This window comes from Oryctolagus cuniculus, chromosome 13 (assembly GCF_051225735.1).
Source record: "Oryctolagus cuniculus isolate XC-2025 breed Fujian yellow rabbit chromosome 13, ASM5122573v1, whole genome shotgun sequence".
NCBI lineage: Eukaryota > Metazoa > Chordata > Mammalia > Lagomorpha > Leporidae > Oryctolagus > Oryctolagus cuniculus.
This window is the reverse complement of record NC_142879.1, coordinates 100,801,058-100,822,626: the sequence shown is the minus strand read 5'-3', so window position 1 is coordinate 100,822,626 and position 21,569 is coordinate 100,801,058. Positions and strand designations below refer to the sequence as shown.

The following is a 21,569-nucleotide window of genomic DNA, read 5'->3' as shown; positions in this document are numbered from 1 at the left end:
GCCCCGGTCAGTGGTTGTGATCATGGAAAGTGACCCTCTTCCATCCTCAGCGCTCACCACTGACTTGTGTGGTTTGAGGTGTGTCAGTGAAGCTAGGATAGATCCCCGCCCCCCCTTTTTTTTTTAAAGATTTATTTGTTTATTTGAAAGGCAGAGTTACAGAGAGGCAGAGAGAGAGGTCTTCATTCACTGTTCACTCCCCAAATGGCTTAAATGGCCAGAGCTGAGCCAGTTCGAAGCTAGGAGCTTCTTCCAGGTTTCCTGTGAGTGCAGGGGCCCAAGGAATTGCGCCATCTTCTGCAGCTTTCCCAGGCCATAGCAGAGAGCTGGATCAGAAGAAGAGCAACTAGGATTTGAACTGGCCCCCATATGGAATCCCAGCACTATAGGCGGCAGCTTTACCCACCATGCCACAACATTGGCCCTGAAGATGAATTCTTTTTTCTGCATCCTGTGTCTTCTCTTTGCCGGAATTGGCAGCATCACTACTCGTGTGCTTTGCGGCATGTGCAGTGAAGTAAAGGGTTACTTTAGGCGCCACACCAGTCTGCTGGCAGGAGTGGGCACTGTTGGTGTGCTGGGTGGCGGGAGGTGCTTCCCACCCCAAGCAGCAGATGAAGATGAACTTCCTCCAGGCACTTGGAACCGTGACCGTTGTAAACCTTAGGAGCACCTTGTTTCTGAAATTTTCCAGTGAATATTTAAGACCCTGAAGCTTTGGGGAAAGTGAAACCATAGATAAGTGGGGGACTGCTGTATTTTAAATTGAAGTAATCAAATTTTAAGTAGAAAACCTCTTTTATCGTCATTCTGTAACTTCATAATTTAACATTCCTGGTAAATAATCATGAAATTTTATCTCTTAACCCATGTAAGTGCTTTTGTAGTCTTTTTCTCTTACAACTCTGTAGGCCCCAGCACTAGATCATTGAAAAAGGAGAATGTTGTCAGCGGTAGTGTCTCTCTCAAGATGAGCACTCTAGTGCTGAAATTGCAAATTCCTAGTTAGATGATGATTTCCAAGGGACCTGTTGGTGATGGCTGGCACGTCGTGGCATGCCAGATCTGCTCGCTCCGTTCTCCAATTTCTTTAGTTATTCCCCCTAACATGAACTTGTAAGTCCCAATAAATAACACAAGCATTTTTAATGTCTGTTTAAAGATTAAGCACAAACGTTGTATACGCCACCGGGTCATAGGGTTAATCTTGTCATGAAAACAAAATATTTGCCAGATAACAAAGTTGGGATATATTAAACTTGGAAAGTGAGTTTTTAACGTTTTCAATGACTGAACTATCTGGAATTGCTTTTATGACCAGCAGTTGGGATTCTGTTACCTTAGAGTTCTGAGAGGAGTTCTGACAAACGAAGCTTCATTTTGCCTTGCTAAGCAGATCGTTTGACTTTTAGGAAATCATTCTGTTTATTACTGCATCTAAGGAAAAAGGTGTATACAACCAGGTATCAAGCCAGTATCTGATTCACCCATGTAGGTGACAAGTAGGTCACAGGAGAGGAGATATGTTGGAGTCCATGCAAATCCAGGTCACTAAACTGTGGGATTTGTACTTTAATTTTAAAGTCTTCAAACTTTTCATGTTCCTGTTGAGATTGTTCTTGCAAGGATTAGCCTCTTGGAAGCCTGCATTGTGGCTTGGGGGCTTAAGCCACCACCTGTGATGCTAGCGTCCCATCTGAGCCCTGGCTGCTCCAGTTCTGATCCCAGGTACCCACTAATGCACTGGGAAAGCAGCGGAAGATGGCCCAGGTGCTTGGGTCCTTACACATGTGTTGGAGAGTAGGATGGACTTCCGGCTGCTGGCTTCTGCTTGCCCTGGCCATTTGGGAAGTGAACCAGTAGATTGGAGATATCTTTCCCCACCCCTCACCCCCAGCTCCGCCTTTCAAATAAACAGTAGATATTTTTAAAAAATTAGCCTCTTGGCCGGCGCCGTGGCTCAATAGGCTAATCCTCCACCATGCGGCGCCGGCACACCGGGTTCTAGTCCCGGTCGGGGCGCCGGATTCTGTCCCGGTTGCCCCTCTTCCAGGCCAGCTCTCTGCTATGGCCAGGGAGTGCAGTGGAGGATGGCCCAGGTGCTTGGGCCCTGCACCCCATGGGAGACCAGGAAAAGCACCTGGATCCTGGCTCCTGCCATCGGATCAGCGCGGTGCGCCGGCTGCAGCGGCGGCCATTGGAGGGTGATCCAACGGCAAAGGAAGACCTTTCTCTCTCTGTCTCTCTCTCACTGTCCACTCTGCCTGTCAAAAAAAAAAAAAAAAAATTAGCCTCTTGAACCTAGTTAATTCTAGTCTTAAAATATTGTGGGTCAGAACACATGTATGACACAGGTTCATCTCATGTTCTCTTACGTTTAAGATACATTGCCTTTTTTAAATATGATAATAGGGGCCGGCGCTTGTCGCAGTAGGTTAAGCCTCTGTCTGCAGTAGGTTAAGCGGCACTGCCATTCCATGTGGATACTGGTTTGTGTCCCAGCTGCTCCTCTTTGAATCCAGCTCTCTGCTATGGTCTAGGAAAGCGGTAGAGGATGGCCCAGAGTGCTTGGGTCCCTGCACTGGCATGTGAGACCCACAAGAAGCTCCTGGCTTCAGATCCAGCTGTTGCAGCCATTTGGGTAGTGAAACAGGAGATGAAGGACCTTTCTCTCTGTCTCTCCCTCTCTCTTGTTATTCTCTCAAAATAAATGAAATTTTTTTTAAAAATTTAAGAAGTGATAATAGTGTATAGAGCAATATGTTTTAAGACAATTCTTTAAAGAGCATTCATTTATTCATTAATTTGGTATGCAAAGCAACTCCATAATGACAGACAGGGGCAGGTGAGGGGTTGGTTTTCATCCACTGATTTACTCCCCAAATGACTACAACAGCCAGGTCTGGGCCAGGTCGAAGCCAGGAATCAAACTCCATCCTGGTCTCCCACGTGAGTAGCAGGGGTTCAAGCACTTGCGGACCATCATCCACTGCCTTCCTGTGTGTGTGCCTTAGCAGGTAACTGGGTTGGAAACAGAGCAGCCAGGTCTTGAACTGGCACTCGGATGCAGGATGTGGTTGTTGCAAGTGGTGGCTTAACCTGCTGTGCCACAATGCCAGCCCCATAAATCATTTTTTATATTTAAAGTAATAATTGAGAAATTGTTACAAAACTAAGAAATATTCTAGTTCTTGTCATCCCCACACTTTAGTATGCAGCATGTGTCAATAGTTACTTGCCTTAACTATTAGATTTTGAATTACATTGCTTTAACGACTCATTTATAAGCTCCTAGTATGGTGAGAAAGTTTGTTTCTTCTGTACAAGTGTATGTACACACAGGGTCTGATGTCTGCTTTTCTTTTTCAGGATACTATTTTTGAGACAACAAATTAAGGAACTCGAAAAGCTAAAAAATCAAAATTCCTTCATGGTGTGAAGATGTGAACAATTGCACATGGTTTTTGAGTACAGGAACTGTAAATCTATTGCCCAATCTTAACATTTTTGAGCTGCATTTAAGTAGACTTTGGACCGTTAAGCTGGGCAAAGGAAATGACAAGGGGTCGGGGTCTGTGAGAGTCGATTCAGGGGGAAGATACAAGATTGATTTGTAAAACCCTTGAAGTGTAGATTTCTTGTAGATGTATTCTTCACGTTGTAAATATGTTTTGTAGAGTGAAGCCATGGGAAGCCATGTGTAACAGAGCTTAGACATCCAAAACTAATCAATGCTGAGGTGGCTAAATACCTAGCCTTTTACATGGAAACCTGTCTGCAAAATTAGCTTTTTTTAAAAAAAAAAATCGGGGGGGTTAATTTATCATTCAGAAATCTTGCATTTTCAAAAATTGAGTGCAAGCGCCAGGCGATCTGTGTCTAAGGATACGACTTTGAACCATACAGGCAGTGTACAAATACCATCCAACAACCGTCTCCACACCTGCACCTGATCGAGAGCAGTGCTTCTCCATTTGTTTGCAGAGAAATGTTTTCATTTCCCGTGTGTTCCATTTCCCTCTGAAATCCTGATCTGATTTTATCCATTTTGTAAGGCTCCTCTTTTCCTCCTTTCTTAAGGCACTGTTGCTATGGCACTTTTCTATAACCTTTTCATTCCTGTGTACAGTAGCTTACAATTGCAGTGATTGAGCATAACCCACTTGTTTGTATAAATTATTGAAATCCATTTGCACCCTGTAAGAATGGACTTGAAAGTACTGCTGGGCATGTGTGCTGAAAGGACAGTGATGGCTCCACTAGGAGGAGGTGGCCCATGAACACGGTTGTGGGAGGGGAAGGAGGAAACACCGCTAGTCAGATGTGAATTGTATCGTTGTAATAAACATGTTAAAGCAAACAAAATTGTTATTTTTCTTTTCCTTCGGTCAGTGCATATTAGAATTTGAACTACCTGGGGATTCTTTATCAGAAACTATTCTTGTTGAATATTTATAGTTAATTGAAGCAGTTCCTGAAGGGAGGTTTTGTTTAAAGCATATTTACGGGAAGTTGTGTATGAGATATTTAATGCGATACAGAATTCAACAAGAATGAGGAAGTCACTTCCCAAGTGGTTGTCATTCGTTAAGCCCTGGTTTGCCTGTCTCGCTCCTCTGACATTTCCTGTTGAAGGATGTTTGTGCTGTAGCTGACTGTTCAAGTCTGGTGCTGACTGCTGTTCTTAGCCATCACAAAATGCTAAATTTGTGTAATTGGAGCTTCCTGCTGTTATCGGAAAATGGTGGGAAAGCTCAGCTTTGTATATTGTTTCCTAAAGTATATTAAAATAAAAAAGAAACTATTGCTACTATAAAATTACCTTGGCTTTCTTTTTTTCTTTGCTAAAGTGTTAGTTATGTGGCCTTAGGTTGACACTGCTAGTGTCGTGTCAAATCACAAGGGTTTCTGTATGCAGATTTTAAGATTTATGTACTGAAAGAGTGTGTGACAGAATCTTCCATCTGCTGGTTCACTCCCCAGATGGCTGCAGCGCCATGGGCTGAGCCAGGCTGGAGCCAGGAGCTTCATCCGGGTCTCCCACGTGGGGAGCAGGGACCAAGCACTTCAGCTATCTTCCACTGCTTTCTCAGGCCACCAGCAGGAAGCTGGATTGAAAATGGAGCAGCCAGGACAGCATCTGACACCCATACCGGAGGCTGGCAACACAAGTGGCAGCTTTCCCCACTTGGGCACAACACCAGCCCCCAGAATCTTTTTAACTTGAAAATCTTAGCGTCTAACTTGGAGGCTTTGGTTTCCTGTTGGGACAGATAATCTGCTCTCAACTGCCAGCTCCAGCAGCTTGCCTTTGATGTCAGAAGCCGCTGTTGTGTTCTGATGTTTAAGATGAGCTCATGTGCAGATTTCTCAATAAATTTTGGAAAACTAAGCAGTAGTGCTTTGGGTATTTTATCAAATAAATATTCTAGTTAAGAGGACTTTTCGCTGAAAACTTTTTCCTTGCAACCTAATACTAGTAGATGTAAGAAAAGGCAAATAGGGATTAGCTCATCATGAACCGGTCATCCCTGTGGGGATGTGTGCAGTGTGTGTAAATGAAACCCTGAAAGCTGTTAAAGTAGAGCCCTTCTCGGCCTTTCCTGGAAAGAAGTGAGCAGATGATGATGTCATCAGCAGGTGCGTCCCTGTGTGATGGCAGCTTGACTGGTGGTTTAGGTAACCCTGAATTTGATTTTATTAGTTTATTAATCTGTATCACTGTTACTGCTTTGTTTTAAAAATGTTTAACATCCCTAAACGAGCTAGTCATGTATACTTAGGATTTGAAATTTATTAGTGGTGAATTTTTGAAACTTAAAATTTTATGTGGAAATGTTTTTTGATCCACTTTTGATTGAGGTAAGCTGCAAAGTATCTTAATACAAGCATAGTATTCTAGAATGTTCTTTACATAGTTGGTCTGTTGCTATGGATTCAAACACGTACCCTACATAATTTTTTTAAGATTTATTTATTTATTTGAAAGAGTTACATAAAGGAGAGTCAGCGAGAAGTCTTCTATCCAATGGTTCACTTCCCAATTGGCTGCAACAGCTGGAGCTGTGCCGATTGAAGCCAGGAGCCAGAAGTTTCTTCTGGGTCTCCCACGTGGGTGCAGGGGCCCAAGCACTTGGGCCATCTTCTACTGCTTTCCCAGGCCATAGCAGAGAGGTGGGTCAGAAGTGGAGCAGCCAGGACTAGAACTGGTGCCCGCCTGGGGTGCCAGCACTTCAGGCCAGGGTGTTAACCCACTGCACTACACCGACGGCTCTACATCCTACATAATTTAATAGAAATACCAGATAGCCACGAAGGGAATCTTAGGGATTTTTTTTTCTTGTTTAAGGATTAGTCTATATGCAGACTTTAAAAGTTGCTGTTGTGCTCATAGCAAGAGTCTCAGGTGATTGCTGATGTCATAAATAAGAGTGCCAGTTGTTAAATCAACAACAGGAGTCACTGGGTACAGGCTCCCCATGTAGGATCTCTCAATGTGTTTTACTATGAAACTTAAAAACCACTACTAGTCGAACAATGCCCTATACCTTGTGCGGTTGTGTGAGTGCAGCCTGTTGAAATTCTTGCTTAGTGTATACTAAGTTGATCTTTAGTATATGAAGGTAATTGAAAATGAAACTCGAAGGGTGGGATGGGAGAGGGAGTGAGAGAGGGGAGGGCCACGGGAGGGAGGGAGGTTGGGGGGGGAGCCACAACAATACAAAAGCTGCACTTTGTAAATTCACGTTTATTAAATAAAGTTGCTGTTGTAACAAAATTTGTGTTCTCCCTGGAGAGCCAGCTTCCTTTCCTTTTTTCATTTTAGCTGTAAAATTTGTACTGAATTCTAGATTTTAAGCACAACGAGAAAGCGCCATGGTTTTTGAAACAGTATACTTAGAATAAACCAATTTTCCCCCTTCAATCATGTAAGTGTCTTGCACTTGTAAAATCTTGGGAATGAGGTGCTTAGAACCTTGCAAAGAAAATTGTTAGCATTTCCGAACCAGTTTCCCTGTTTGAAGGTTGGCTGTGAAGTGAAGCGGGAGGGCAGGGAGAAACTGCGTCCCCAGTCTAGGGCTTGAAGCCGCTGCGGTTGGCCGTTGGACTGGATGCACAGGTTTCTGTTGTGATGTGTGCGGGGGTGTACAACGTGACACTGGGAAGTAACACCTGACTGGTGCAGTCACTTCAGAACTGCTTTTGAAGCAACCTTAGAAAAATGCATGCTTTGCCACTGAGTAAGGAAATTAAGTAACCAGATTACTGGTGGAGGTTTAGTGGCAGTTGGAACATTTCAGTCCTACAGCTCTCAGTCCTCTGTTTGAGTGAAAGTGCTGATTTGCAGTTGGGATTCTTCAGGTCCTGTTGTGAGTGCTCTGTGCCATCCTCTTCCTGACCCCTGAATTCTGGGGGTGTCCGTCAGTGCATTCTGCCTGCATGATCTCATCCAGGCCCTTAGCTTTAAAGATCCCATTCACTCGTGACCCCAGCTTTGGGCTGATGTGTGCTCTGGGAAGCGGCAGGTGATGGTTCAACTCTTCAGGTTCCTGACTGCCCACTGGGAGATCCAGGTTCACTTGCAGGCTCCTGCGCTGGACCTGGGCCAGCCCGGACTGTTGGAGACGTTTGAGGGAGTGAACCAGAGATGAGGCGTCCCCTCTCAGTGTTTCAGATAGGTTCATGGCACCCGCTGGAAGAAGGTAAAAGTGGGGGGAAATTGGGTGCTGTCTCTAGGCAGACCAAGTTCTTGGTGCTAGTAAAGCTTACATTTAAGTGAAGGCAAAAGCTGAACTGTAAACATAGAAAATAAAACAGATTCGATATATATTGTACAGTAGACACTGCCGAGAAGAAAATAGACTGACACGGGGTGTTGTAGGTCATGCAGCCTGGAAGAGGCTTCCTGGAGACGGGCCGAGGGTAGAGAGGAGGCTGAACAGGCTGCCCTTGAGCATCCAGAACCAGAAGGAATGTTGCCCCGCTGCTTTCAGTGTTGAGCAGCAGCAGCCAAAGCAACCTGTGAACCTGGGGATGGAGGGAGGGAGGAGACTGCATTCAGCTGTAACCCTTAGGAAGCAGAGCGATTAAAAGGGAACCCAGCAGGGGCTCTAGTTACACATTTAGCAACCAGAAATCAGTAGCTCTGGGGCAGGGGATTAATACGCCGCCTGGCACACCTGTGTCCTGACTCAGCGCCTGGGGTCAAGCCCCTGACTCCACTGCCTGCTGATGGACATAGACCCTGGGCGGCAGCAGCGGCACATAGCTGAGCCCCTACCCGCTGTGTGGCTGCTACCTTCAACCTGGCCCCTTCCCAGCTTTGTGAACGTTGGAGTAGTGATCTCTCTCTCTTTCCCCTCCTTTGGTTCCTTTCCCCCATCTCTGCATCTCAAAGTTTTAAAAAATAAAATGGAAGTAAAAATTTAGATTATGGCAGTAAACTTAAGGCATGGATACAGTCCACGTGGAAAAACGGCGAAGCTTTTCCCTTGGGGAAATAGAAAACACCTGAAAGAAAATGTGTATTTTTGATAAAATCTCAATATGTTCAATGTATTTCAAGTAAAACACCACTAGGATTTTTTAATGTGGTAGGGTGATACGGATGTGTAGGAAAATGTACAGATTATTAGGAAATTCTTGATTGAAAGGCTGATGGGCACGTATTTAAGTAAAACCACATGCTATGTAGTATACATCTTAATACTTAAAATGTACAAATCATGTAATCAGTAGACAATGTGTGAGAATGCGGTAGTCCAGGACAGACTGAAAATAGAAGCATGAAATTGAGGGTGTGGCGAAGGTACCGTTTCCGATCGTTGTGGAAGGAATACATATCCAAGACTAGGGGAGTCACAAATCTAGATCTCTGTCTTGTCACAGTGAGTCCTGGAGTCAGACAATAAATGTTCAAGTTTTATAAAAATAGAGGAAATGGGTGTGTTTGCTCCTAATCAAAGATACGAACGCTGGGTGCCATGCAGTGCAAGGATGAATTTTTGCTGCGTAGAGACTAACCTAGCAGGCAGGTAGGCGGCCGCTTAGCACGTCTGCATCCCGTATCACAGTGCCTGGCTCGAGTCCCAGCTCCCACACCTGAGCTCCAGACTCCTGCGAATGTGCACCCTGGGAGGCGGCAGATGATGGCTTGAGTCTCCGCCACTCATGTGGGACACCCATATGGAGTCCTAGGCTTCCGGGTTTGGCCTGGCCCATCCCTGGCTGGCATTCGGGGAGTGAACCAGCAGATGGAAGAATTTTTTTTTTTTTTTTTTTGAAAGCATTAGAGGCAGAGGCACAAAGAGGTCTTCCAGCTGCTGGTTCACTCCTGAAATGGGCTTAATGGCCAGAACTGAACTGAGCAGGAGCCAGGAGCTTCTTCCAGGTCTCCCATGCAGGTGCAGGGCCCAAGCACTTGGGCCATCTTCTACTGCTTTCCCAGGCCACAGCAGAGAGCTGGATCAGAAGTAGAGCAGCCGGGACTTGAACCAGCACCCATATTGGGATGCCAACACTGCAGGGCAGTGGCTTTACTGGCTACACTACAGTGCCAGCCCCCAGATGGAAGATAGCTCTCTTGGTCTCTGCCTTCCAAATAAAAATGAAAATAAATGAACAAAACATTTTAAAGAATCTAAAAATATCGCAATGGAGGAAAATAAAAGATATAACAAAAAAAAAATTAGGGGAAGATTGCGATACCTGAAAAGCAAGGCAAGCCCTTCGGGAAAGCACAGACCTCAGGAGGAGGGGGGCTGAGTCGGGAATTGAGAACAAGGTTCATTGTGCCGTTTGTGGGTCCAAAGTCTGGCAGTCCATCAGAGGGCCTGGCACACAGGGTTTTGGGAACCAGTGTCAAATGCAGACCAACTATTAGATGTAGAAAATGAAAAAGTGAGGGTTGCAAACCAATTGCCGACACTGAGGCACTACTCCAAAAAAGCAAACGGGCCTGAGGTAGACATCATCCCACCATAGCGCCATCCTGTTCTCACAAGAGCGCGTACAGGGGCTGGTGCTGTGGCATAGTGGGTAAAGCACCACCTTCAGTGCCCGCATCCCGTATGGGCGCAGGTTCGAGTCCCGGCTGCTCCACTTCCAATCCAGCTCTCTGCTGTGGCCTGGGAAAGCAGTAGAAGATGGCCCAAGTCCTTGGGCCCCTGCACCCACGTGGGAGACCTGGAAGAAGCTCCTGGCTCCTGGCTTTGGATTGGTGCAGCTCCGGCCATTGTGGCCAACTGGGGAGTGAACCAGCAGATGGAAGACCTCTCTCTCTCTCTGTAACTCTGACTTTCAAATGAATAATTTTTTAAAGAGCACATACAATCTGATGGGATTTGAGCATAAGAACCACTAAGAAGTAGCTGCATGTAGGTCAAAGCAGGGTAAACTGGGCTTTCCTCTGTGTAAGCAGGCTTTCAGATTTTTTTTTTTTTTTTTAAGATTACAAAGAGAGAAGGAGAGGCAGAGAGAGGTCTTCCATCCGCTGGTTCACTCCCCAGATGACCGCAACAGCCAGAGTTGCACTGGTCGGAAGCCAGGAGCCAGGAGCTTCTTCCGGATCTCCCACGTGGTGCAGGGGACCCAGAACTTGGGCCATCTCCTGCTGCTTTCCCAGGCCATAGCAGAGAGCTGGATTGGAAGTGGAGCAGCCAGGACTAGAACCAGCGCCCATATAGGAAGCCACCACTGCAGGCGGCTTTACCCACTATACTACAGCGCCGACCCCTGGAGTCGATTCTTTACAAACACACTTCAACATTGTACGGAGAGTGTGTCCTTTTGCAGACACAAGAGAAATGCAAACCTTTTAAAGCTGCTCCCGGCATTGCCACGGCACGGAGGGGTGTGCGGCACCTGCCTGCGTGGTCCCGCTGCCGACACCAGGTGGCAGCATTGGGCTGCATTCAACACTGTTCCCCGGAAAGCAGGGAGGGAGAGAAGGGGTGGTCACACTGGGAGAGGAAACGCAGAGCTTCAGGGAGACTCCTGAAAAGGGGCAAAGCGACAGGGAACCTATCTTAATTCACACACTTCCCACCACGGGCAGAGCCAGAGCAGGCCACCTTGGATTCCATCATACGCACTGGAGCAGGTGTCGGGTGAGCGGGTAAGGCGTCACTGAAGACATCGGTATTGGGTATTGGAGCACCCGGGTTCAGTTCTGGCTTCCTGCCAATGTGCACCCTGGAAGGCGGCAGGTGACGGCTCAACTGCATGGGTCCCTGTCACCCATGTGGACGACCTGCACTGTGTCCTTGGCACCTGGTTGCAGCCTGGCCCAACTCTGGCTGTTGAGGACATTTGCAGGGGTAAGCCAGTGGGTAGATGAAAGCACTGTGTGTGTGTATCTGTCTTTCAAATGAGAGAGGCTCACATTGTGGCACAGTGGACAGTTTTAACAGCAGCATCCCGTAAGAGTGCTAGTTTGAGTCCTGGCTGCTCCGCTTCCGATCCAGCTCTCTGCTATGGCCTGGGAAAGCAGTCGAAGATGGCCCAAGCACTTGGGCCCCTGCACCCATGTGGCAGACCCAGAAGAAGCTCCTGGCTCCTGGCCTCGGATCAGCTCAGCTCCAGCTGATGCAGCCAGTTGGGGAGTGAACCAGCGGATGGAAGACCTCTCTCTCTCTGTTTCTCCCTTTCACTGTCCGTAACTCTACCTCTCAAATAAATAATCTTTTAAAAAAGAGAGAGAGAGAGAATCAATATTGGCGCACAGCCACCTGGAATTAAGTGTGGCTGCAGACAGTCAAGCCCCCAGCCTGGCTGCCTCACCAAACTTTCTCCAGAACACTCTGTGGTCCCTGGGGGAAGAGGGTGTCAGCCTCCCCGCTAAGTGGAGTGGACAGGACTCAGGGTTGCCAATGACTTCTCCCACCGCCCCCACCCCGCCGCCAGGCGCTCCCGTCTCTCCCACCCTGCTGAGCAAACGCCTCTGGCTGATTCCTTCGCGCCTTCTGAGACTGGGCTTGACCCTGGTCACTCATTCTCCTGTCACTGCACATTTCCCACACAGCATTTATCACCCTCTGAGTCTACGTGAGGTCACCTGGGAGCCTCCGGAAGAGAACTTGCATTGCTTTTTTTTATTATTTTTATTTACAGGGCAGGATCTTTGTTTGCTGAGTGCTACCACCTAGAATACAGTCTGGCACACACTAAGGGCTCAGCGAGGGTTTGTTGATAGAATAAATTCTCCTGCCTTGAAACTAGAGGCAGCTGGGACACGATGCAGCACTGCTCTGTCTGGCCCCTTCTCCTGTTCCTGTCTGAGTGGGACAGTTCCGGTGCTGTCACCCCCAGCCTGTGCCTGCTCTGCTCTCAGATTTGCAGCCTTTTGGGCGCTGGTCTTGTGCATTGCACTTCCCTGGTTGCTTGTGCCTCTTGTGTTGACTTCAAGTGTATCCTTTGGTATGGAGTTACAGAATTAGTTTCCAGACCTGGGAGAGATCCTTGAGGTCACCGTTCTGAGACGCTGTGGACATGCTGCTGAGATGTGCACGCACTGATGGGCAGACTGGGACAGCGCCTCAGACATGGGGGAGGAACAGAGGAGCAAATTGTCCAGGCAACGTGGAACCTGCGGGAAGGACGTGCCTGGCTGTTGCATGAAGCTCTCTAACCACTTGGGAAAAATCCCAAGGCCTGTGGCCAGAGAGACCCACTTCCCACCGCCTCCCATCTTGAACCCAGGCCTGGCTGCAGGATGTGTTGGGACAGGCTGATTTGGAGCACACTGTGGTTTGAAGGCGTCCCCAAAGGTTCGTGCACTGGAAATGTCACAGCCACAGTCACTTGTTAATGGTGTCTGGAGGCGGGCTTTATGGAAGGTGACTGGGGTTAGATGCGGTCGGATGGGTGGGGTCCCCATGATGGGGACTTCGGAAGAGAGACCTCAGCTAACGCACCTGCTCCATGTCACCAGGTGATGCTGTTTCCCCTGTGCTTTCTTCTAGAAGTTTCATGTTTTACATTTAGAGTTCATTTTTTAAAAATTTGTTTTGGGACTGGTGCTATGGTGTAGCGGGTAAAGCCGCCGCCTATAGTGCCGGCATCCCATATGGGTGCTGGTTCAAGTCCCAGCTGCTCCACTTCTGATCCAGCTCTCTGCTATGACCTGGGAAAGCAGTCGAAGATGGCCGAAGTCCTTGGGCCCCTGCATCCGCATGGGAGACCCAGAAGAAGCTCCTGGCTCCTGGCTTCAGATCGGCACAGCTCCAGCCACTGCAACCATCTGGGGAGTGAACCAGCGGATGGAAGACCTCTCTCTCTTCCTCTCCCTCTCCCTCTCCCTCTCCCTCTCCCTCTCCCTCTCCCTCTCCCTCTCCCTCTCCCTCTCCCTCTCCCTCTCCCTCTCCCTCTCCCTCTCCCTCTCCCTCTCCCTCTCTCTCTCTCAGTAACTCTGCCTTTCAGAGAAATGAATAAATCTTTTTAAAAATTTTTTTCTTGCTTATATTTTTAGAGGGGGGGGGGGGAGGGAGAGACTGGCCGAGTGAATTTCCATCCACTGGTTCACTCCCCAGATGCTGACAACAGCCATGGCTGGGCCAGACCAAAGTGAATGAAGCTGGAAATCCAATCCCGGTCTCCCATGTAGGTGGCAGGGACCCAAATGCTTGAGCCACCACCTGATCACCTGCTCCTTCCCAGAAGTGACGTTAGCGGGAAGCTGGGACTCACACCCAGGCACGTGTCCTGAGCAGCAGATCATCTCTAGACCAAACAGCCACCTTAGAGTGGGTTTGCGTGGCTGGTAGGAGACAGGGGTCTGATTTCCTGATTTTCGCACACCTGCCCAGTTGTCCTCACACAGCTGATAAGGTTCTTTCTGCTGCCATAGACTCATAGCACCCTTGTCGAAGATGATTTGAGTGGACATTCATGGCGTTATTTCTGGTCTATATGTCAGGTGTTTTTTTGTTTGTTTGTTTTAAGATTATTTGAAAGGCAGACTTAGAGATAGAGAGAAGGAGAGCCGGAAAAGAAGTTTCCATCCACTGATTCACTCCCCAAATGGCTGCAGTGACTGCGATGGACTAGGCCAAAGTCTGGAGCTTCTTCCAGGTCTCCCACGTGGGTGCAGGGGTCCAAACACTTCGGCCATCCTCCACTGCCTTCCCAGGTGCATTCGCAGGGAGCTGGATCAGAGGTGGAGTAGCTGGGACTCGAACCAGCACCCATATGGGATGCTGGCGGCACAGGGAATGGCTTAACCTACTGCACCACAGTGCCGGCCTATGTATGTTGGTCTTCAAGACTGTACCACACTGCTTTAGTGACCGCAGCTTGGTAGCCTGTTTGGAAGTCAGGATGTGTGAGGGCTCCAGCCCTATTCTCTTTCCTCAAGACTGGGTGCAGGGGCCCAAGGACTTGGGCCATCTTCTACTGCTTTCCCAGGCCATAGCAGAGAGCTGGATTGGAAGAGGGGCAGCCGGGACTAGAACTGGAGCCCATATGGGATGCCAACAGTTCAGACCAGGGCATTAACCCTCTGCGCCACAACACCGGCCCCGGTTTTTCTCTTTCTGTGAAGCAAGATGCTGTTAAGATATTGTGATACAGATTGCATCGAATCTTTGCATTGAGTATTTGCACATCTTTAAAAAAAAAAAAAAAAAAGATTTATTTTATTTATTTGAAAGACAGAGTTACAGAGAGAGGTAGAGACAGAGAGAGAGGTCCTCTCCATCTGCTGGTTCACTTCCCAGATGGCCACAACAGCCGGAGCTGCACTGATCCAAAGTCAGGAGCCAGGAGCTTCTTCCAGGTCTCCCACATGGGTGCAGGGGCCCAAGGACTTGGGCCATCTTCGACTGCTTTCCCAGGCCACAGCAGAGAGCTGGATCGGAAGTGGAGCAGCTGGGACTAGAACTGGTGCCCATATGGTTAAAGCCGGGGCTTTAACCTGTTGCGCCACAGCACCAGCCCCAAGTATTTGCATATCTTAATAATAAAGCCCTCTAATCCATAACAACGGACTTTCTGTTCATTTCTGTCATCTTCAATTTCTTTTGGCAAAGCTACATTGCTTTCAGCATACACATCTCTCCCTCCTTGAAGTGTATTCTAAGTATTTTATTGTTTTGATGCTATTGTAAATGGGATGTTTTTGTTTATTTCCTTTTCAGATTATTTGTTTTTCATGTACAGAAATGCAACTGAGGGGCCAGCGCTGTGGCGTGGTGCGTTAAGCTGCTTCCTGCAGTGCCCGCATCCCATATGGTCTCTGGTTCATGTCCCAGCTGCTCCACTTCCAATCCAGCTCCCTACTAATGCACCTCGGGAAGCAGTGGAAGATGGTCCAAGTGCTTGGGCCTCTGCCACCAGTGCAGGAGACTTGGATGCAGTTCCTCTTCGGTCTGGCCCAGCCCTGGCTGTTGTGGCCATCTGGGGAGTGAACCAGCAGATGGAAGATATCTCTCTCTCTCTCTCTCTCTGTAACTCTACAAATAAATAAATCTTTAAAAAGAAAAGAAATGCAACTGATATTTGTACCTGATTTTGTTACCCTTCAACGTAGCCGAATTCCTTGATTATTTCTAACAGTTCCCCACTCCATGGAATCTTTGTCTTCTCTTTTAAAGATTTGTTTATTTTTGAAATTCAAAGTCTGAGTTCCAGAGTGTGCTGTTTAACTTCCACATATTGTCAATGTCCAAGTTTTTGCTATTTACTTCAGGTTTTATTCCATTGTAGTTGGAAAACATATGCGGTATGATTTGTTCTTTTTTTTTAAAAAGATTTATTTATTTATTTGAAACTGAGAGTTACACAGAGAGAGAGAGAGAGAGAGTGAGAGAGAGAGAGGTCTTCCATCTGCTGGTACACTCCCCAATTGGCCGCAACGGCTGGAGCTGCACCAATCCAAAGCCAGGAGCCAGGAGCTTCTTCCGGGTCTCCCATGCAGGTGCAGGGGCCCAAGGCTTTCCCAGGCCACAGCAGAGAGCTGGATCAGATGTACTCAAACAGTAATTAGCATTAAAAACGCTGCTTCTATGGGGTGGGCATTGGCACCACAGCACCAGCCCCTGCTGCTTTGATGTTGAGTACATATATATATTTGTGATTGTTACATCTTCTTGGAGAATTTTAACCCTTCTATCATTGCCTTTATGATTCTTTGTGTCCTGTGACAGCTTTTGCCTGAAAGTCTATTTTGTTTTGTGTAAATGTGGCCACCATCCTGGTGTCCCGCATGGGTGGCAGGGGTCCAAGCACCTGAGCCATCACCCACTGCTTCCCAAGCATGTTAGTAGGTGGCTGGATGATGCAGGATTATGCTGTGGGCTATCCACATCACAAACGGCCCGTGTGCTGTGCCGGAACACCAGCCCCAGAGGCAGTGTGTGTGCACCTCCTGGGAGCCTAACTTCCTCCCTCCACTCAGCTCTTCCCCACGGTGCTTCCGTAGCTCTGGAGCCCCTGCGTGTTGCTTGGTTGTCTGCCCCTCCCAGGAGATTTCAAGTTCACGGGCAGATCCCAGCCTCTGGTCCAGGCCCTGGCACCCCAGTACGACATGCATCTGCATTGTTGAGTAGCCACACTTAACTACAGCTCCCTGCCTCTCCCTGAAGGGTTCCATGACCCAGAGTATCTTTGCTTCTCCTTTTTATCCACCGAGTCCTGTCCTTTGGGATCAAGTGGAGCCCCCACTTCCCCTGGCCCCTTTCCTGGCTTTAAGTTCTCAAGAGTATTATACGGTTCTTACACCCCACATTCCTGGCAGGAGTGAACCCCACATTCCTGGCAGGAGTTGCGGAATTAGAATTAATTATTAAAGGCTAAGCTTCGTTTCCTTCTTGGCCTAATCTGTCTCCAGCTTACTCAGTAACCTCCTTAGGTGCTCATGATAGACATTGTAACCTCCTTAGGCTCTACTTTTCAGCTCTTACTCACGCTTGCTTGGTCCTGAAAGCCTGTATTTCCAGACACCATTGGAAGACTGAGCAGGCTTTTCATCGGCTATGTAGACGCCAAGGAGGAGGGAAAAAACCATCTTGTCTTTGGGCTGATGAACACCGTTTAAGTGTTTCAGGCAGATCCAGTGGGTCTCACGCTACTGGGAGTAAATTATGCATTTTTTTGGCTGGTTTTTATGGCATTAGATCATGTTGTTTTAACCCAACGGCCTCAGGAAGGGCGTTGTAAATTGGAACACTCAATCAAATTAAAAAAATAAAAAAGTACGCTTACACTGAGTTATAGTCGGTGGTGCCACACATGCGAAAGTTCAAGTTCACATTCCAGCCTGAGCTCATGGAGTCAGGCCAGAGGAGCAGAATGGGTGTCAGACTTTTGTTGCTTTCAAAGAAAGTGAACCTTGCACTAACCTGTCCTAATGTGTGGATTCCTTTTCTTGTGCGTCCTATGTTCCGTTCTGGGTAGGATGGCAAACATCTGTGTGTTGTGCCAAATTGGCTGTTTGCTGCCGGGCCTGATCCAGGTGGAACAGGCATGCCTTTGGGGTCACTGCTGTCCCCCCATTCTCCATCTTGTCTCTCCAATGCCCATGGCCGGGGTTGGGGGTACCCTAGGCCTTAGTGATCCTGCAGCCCAAATTCTGGTAGCATTTGGCATCATCTGTGTTTGTCAGCAACCACTGGGGGGGACATTGGCACTGCAGTTAAGACACCACTTGGGATGCCCACATCCCATACTGGAGTGTCTGGGTTCAAGTCCCAGCTCTGCTCCTGGTTCCCGGTTTCTGCTAATGTTCACCCTAGGAAGCAGCGCCGATGACTCAAGTACTTGGCTCAAGTGGGCGACTTAGATGGAGTTCCTGGCTCCTGGTTTCAGCCTAGCCCAGTCCTGGCTGTTGCAGCCATTTGGGTAAACCAGTAGGTGGAAAATCTCTCTTCCTCCATCTCTCCCGGGTTTCCTGGATGCCAGATTTTACCTGCAGCCATTTTCTCTTCACACCTGGGCCCTCTCTGGTGGGGGAAATGCTCTATGGGAAGCCTCAGACCTCATGGGGTGCCTAACCACGCACAGGTAGGAAACACGGAGTTCTCATCAGCCAGGATGGTTGGCGGTAAGTAGGTTATCGACCATCTCCACCTGCCTTTGGTCCTCCTAGCTCTCCCCTGTGTCTGAGCAGCAGGTGCATGGTGCTGTTTCTGGGAGGCGGAGAACATAGCAGGCAGCTGCCGTGGGGCCTCAGAGCTGTTACACTGCAGGCCACAACATCACTGTTCCCACGGTTGCAGTGATGGTCCCAGCACTGACTTAAACAGTGGTGGACGTGGTCACACACAGCTCTTGGTGTTCACTTGAGATGTGGGGTCGATCTGACTGTACAGGCGGATGACTGGCGTGAGCTGGAGGCTGAACTTCCCTGTGAGTCTATGAGAAGGATTTTCACATCCATTACAATGCTGCCAGGCTCAGTCAGGGAGAAACGCAGGGGCCCAGGTGTTGCCTGGGTCAGGAAAGGGGCGTGTCTTGGCCTAATTCACCGGCTTGGGGGCCTACTGTTGGCTTCTTAAAATCCAAGTGGGTCAGAACTACAGATTTGTAGAAAGAACCCACACATTTAGATCTTTTCTTTTTTAAGAAAGACTTATTTATTTTATTTGAAAGGCAAAGTTACAGAGAGAGAGAGAGAGACAGAGAGAGAGAGAGAGAGAGAAATCTTCCATCTGCTGGTTCACTCCCCAAATTGCCACAATGGCCAGAACTGGGTCAAACTGAAGCCAGGAGCCAGCAGCTTCTTCCAGGTCTCCCACATGGGTTCAGGTGTCCAAGCACTTGGGCCATCTTCCACTGCTTTCCCAGGTGCATTAGCAGGGAGCTGGATTGGAAGAGGAGCAGCTGGGACTCAAACCAGTGCCCACATGGGATGCTGGCAGTACAGGTGGTGGCTTTACTATGCCACAGCACTGGCCCCACATTGTATCAACAGCAAACAGCCAGCGGCTCCACCGTCCCTGCTGGTCGTGCTTCCCTCTCTCGCCACCAGAGGGCGATACAGACATGCGACCGGACCACTCCCTATGCACCTGCAATGCCAGACAACATGAGGAGACAATTGAGGGGCTGCATTGGCCAATGCATATTATTCTCTGGAAAATAAGCAGTCATAGCAGATACCAAAGTCCCAGGGGTTCCCTAAGGTTACTCTGGTGGGGTTTTTGTTTTCGTTTTGGGGTTGATTTGTTTTTCCCACAACCTTTCAGAACCTGGAACAATGAATTTTCTCTATGGACTGATGTTCGTGTTCTGGAGCGCCTATTGACTGTGGAGAGAAGTGCAGCAAAAGCTGGCAAAGATGACTACCACAGAGAAAGACACCCGACCTCCCTGGGGTCTTCCTCCCATTCTCTCCCTCCTCCTTCCTCCCTTTTTCTTTCTTTCTTTCTTTCTTTTTTTTTTTTTTTTTTCTGGAATCTTATGTGTGAATTGGCTTGGGAGGCACATCGGTAGAGAGAATTTCCTTTATTCCCTTAGAAAATTAAATCTGGGGCAGCTACCTCCCACATCTCAAGAGCATGGGTTTGAATCCCTGATCCTTGCTAACGCACCTGTGAGGCAGCAGCTGATGGCCCAGGTGCTTGGTCCCTGCCACCCACGTGGGAGACCCAGGTTGAGTTCCTGGTTCCTGGCTTTGGCTTTGACTCAGCTCTTGCTGTTGCAGGCATTTGGGAAATGAACTGGCAAAGGAAGAGTTCTCTCTCTCTCTTTCTTTTTTTTTTTCTTTTTTTTTTTTGACAGGCAGAGTGGACAGTGCGAGAGAGAGACAGAGAGAAAGGTCTTCCTTTTGCCGTTGGTTCACCCTCCAATGGCCGCCGCGGCCGGCACACCGCACTGATCCGATGGCAGGAGCCAGGAGCCAGGTGCTTTTCCTGGTCTCCCATGGGGTGCAGGGCCCAAGCACCTGGGCCATCCTCCACTGCACTCCCGGGCCACAGCAGAGGGCTGGCCTGGAAGAGGGGCAACCGGGAAAGAATCCGGCGCCCCGACCGGGACTAGAACCTGGTGTGCTGGCGCCGCTAGGCGGAGGATTAGCCTAGTGAGCCGCGGCGCCGGCTCTTTCTAATAAAATAAACAATGTCATTTTAAAAGAGGGGAAGTGAAAATTGTCCATCTGCTGATGGCAAGACAATGGACAAGAGGCATTATTTCAGCAGCTGTCAGGAAGGAGAGACAGGAACTGCCCCTGGTCCAGCGCAGGTCTGGGAGAAATCCATAGCCGGCTACGCAGCTGTCTTCATGTGGGCCCTCTGCTCTCTGCAGCCCGGGCTGTAATCACCCATGAGCCGGTCCTGCCAGGTTAGGAGGGCCGGGAGGGGCCCTGGAAGTCACTCTGCAACTCCACAGACATGAGTACAGAGCCAAAGTCTGCAGAGGCAGCCTAATGCCTGGCCCAAGCCACGCACGCTCAGGGCCCTGCACTCCCACTTCTATCCTGCGGGTGGCGCTGCTGAGCACAGCCCTTGGAGACCCCCCTGCCACAGTGACAGCCAATGGCCTCCACACCCCTTTATCTGTCCATGTTTGCTAGGACGACTCATTACTCTTGTAATCAGAAATGCATCATGGGGCTGCGTTGTGGTGTAGCAGGTAAAGCCGCCACCTGTGATGCCAGCATCCCATATGGGGACCAGTTGGAGTCTCAGCTGCTCCGTTTCCCATCCAGCTCCCTGTTAACGCACCTGGGGAAGAGGTGGAAGATGGTCCAAGTGCTTGGGCCCCTGCACCCACGTGGGAGGCCTGGATGGAGTTCCAGGCTCCTGGCTTGCAGCTGTTGCGGCCATTTGGGGAGTGAACCAGTGGATGGAAAACTCATTTAGTTAGAGAGAGAGAGAGAGAGAGAGAGAGAGAGAGAGAGAGAGAGAGAGACTTCCATCCACTGGTTCACTCCCCAACCACCCACCACAGGGCCTGGGCGTAGTGGGAGCCAGGAGCTCCATCCAGGTCTCCCCTTAGGTGTAGGGGCCCAAGCACTTGAGCCATCACCAGCTGCTGCCTCCCAGGGTGTGCACCAGGCTCTGTGGGACGCAGGCTACTTAACTCAAGACTTCACTTCATCATTTAAATTCTCCCCCAGTTAAGGGGAGACAGGGAAAGGGTTGTGGTGGGGGTGGGACTGAGAACCAAAGCCTGCAGGGAGGCGCTGATGACCAGGATTGGGACAGGGAGCAGAGACAGAGACAGAGGCCGGCAGGGCCCCAGGGGTGGGGGGTGGGGAGAGAGAGGGGCAGCCCAGGCCCCGGGGCAGGGTAGGGGGTGCGGGTGGAGAGAGAGACAGAGAAGGGCGCAGGCCGGCTCAGGGGCGGGGCCGCGCTGGGCGCGTCTGTCCAGGCTGGCGACGCAGAGCCGCGCGAAGCTCCTCGGCGCCCGGGCGCCATTCCCTCCAATTACAGTAATTGGTGCCTCTCTCGGCCTCCGCTTCCCCCCCGGGGGCCCTCTCGCGGCCTCTCCTTCCTGCTCCGCGGGCTCTCCCGGCTTCCGAGCGCGCTCCGGGCCAGGCCCTGGCCTCCCCGCCCTCAGCAGCCCGTACGGACGCTCTGCCGCCGCGCGGGGGCGGCCCGCACCGTCAGATGCAGCCGCACCTGTGCCGGGAT

The 21,569-nt window shown here is 49.3% G+C and overlaps 1 protein-coding gene and 1 long non-coding RNA gene across 8 annotated transcripts in view; one reads left to right on the top strand and one right to left on the bottom strand.

Moving 5' to 3' along the window:
* Positions 1 to 4,818, top strand: part of LOC100357083 (WW domain-containing adapter protein with coiled-coil) — a 92,822-nt gene extending 88,004 nt beyond the window's left edge. For all 7 annotated transcript variants that reach the window (XM_051820939.3, XM_089311851.1, XM_070056034.2 and 4 more), the window contains one exon: positions 3,370 to 4,818. In XM_051820939.3, the coding sequence (XP_051676899.1) occupies positions 3,370 to 3,439 (70 nt within the window). In that variant the 3' untranslated portion in view covers positions 3,440 to 4,818. The remainder of the gene's footprint in view (positions 1 to 3,369) is intronic.
* On the bottom strand, positions 116 to 3,370 carry LOC149122808 (uncharacterized). The gene is made up of 2 exons (XR_016219230.1): positions 2,293 to 3,370; positions 116 to 1,940 (listed from the first exon to the last, which is right to left on the bottom strand). It is a non-coding gene; the product is annotated as an uncharacterized LOC149122808 (long non-coding RNA).
* Positions 4,819 to 21,569: the final 16,751 nt, after the last annotated feature.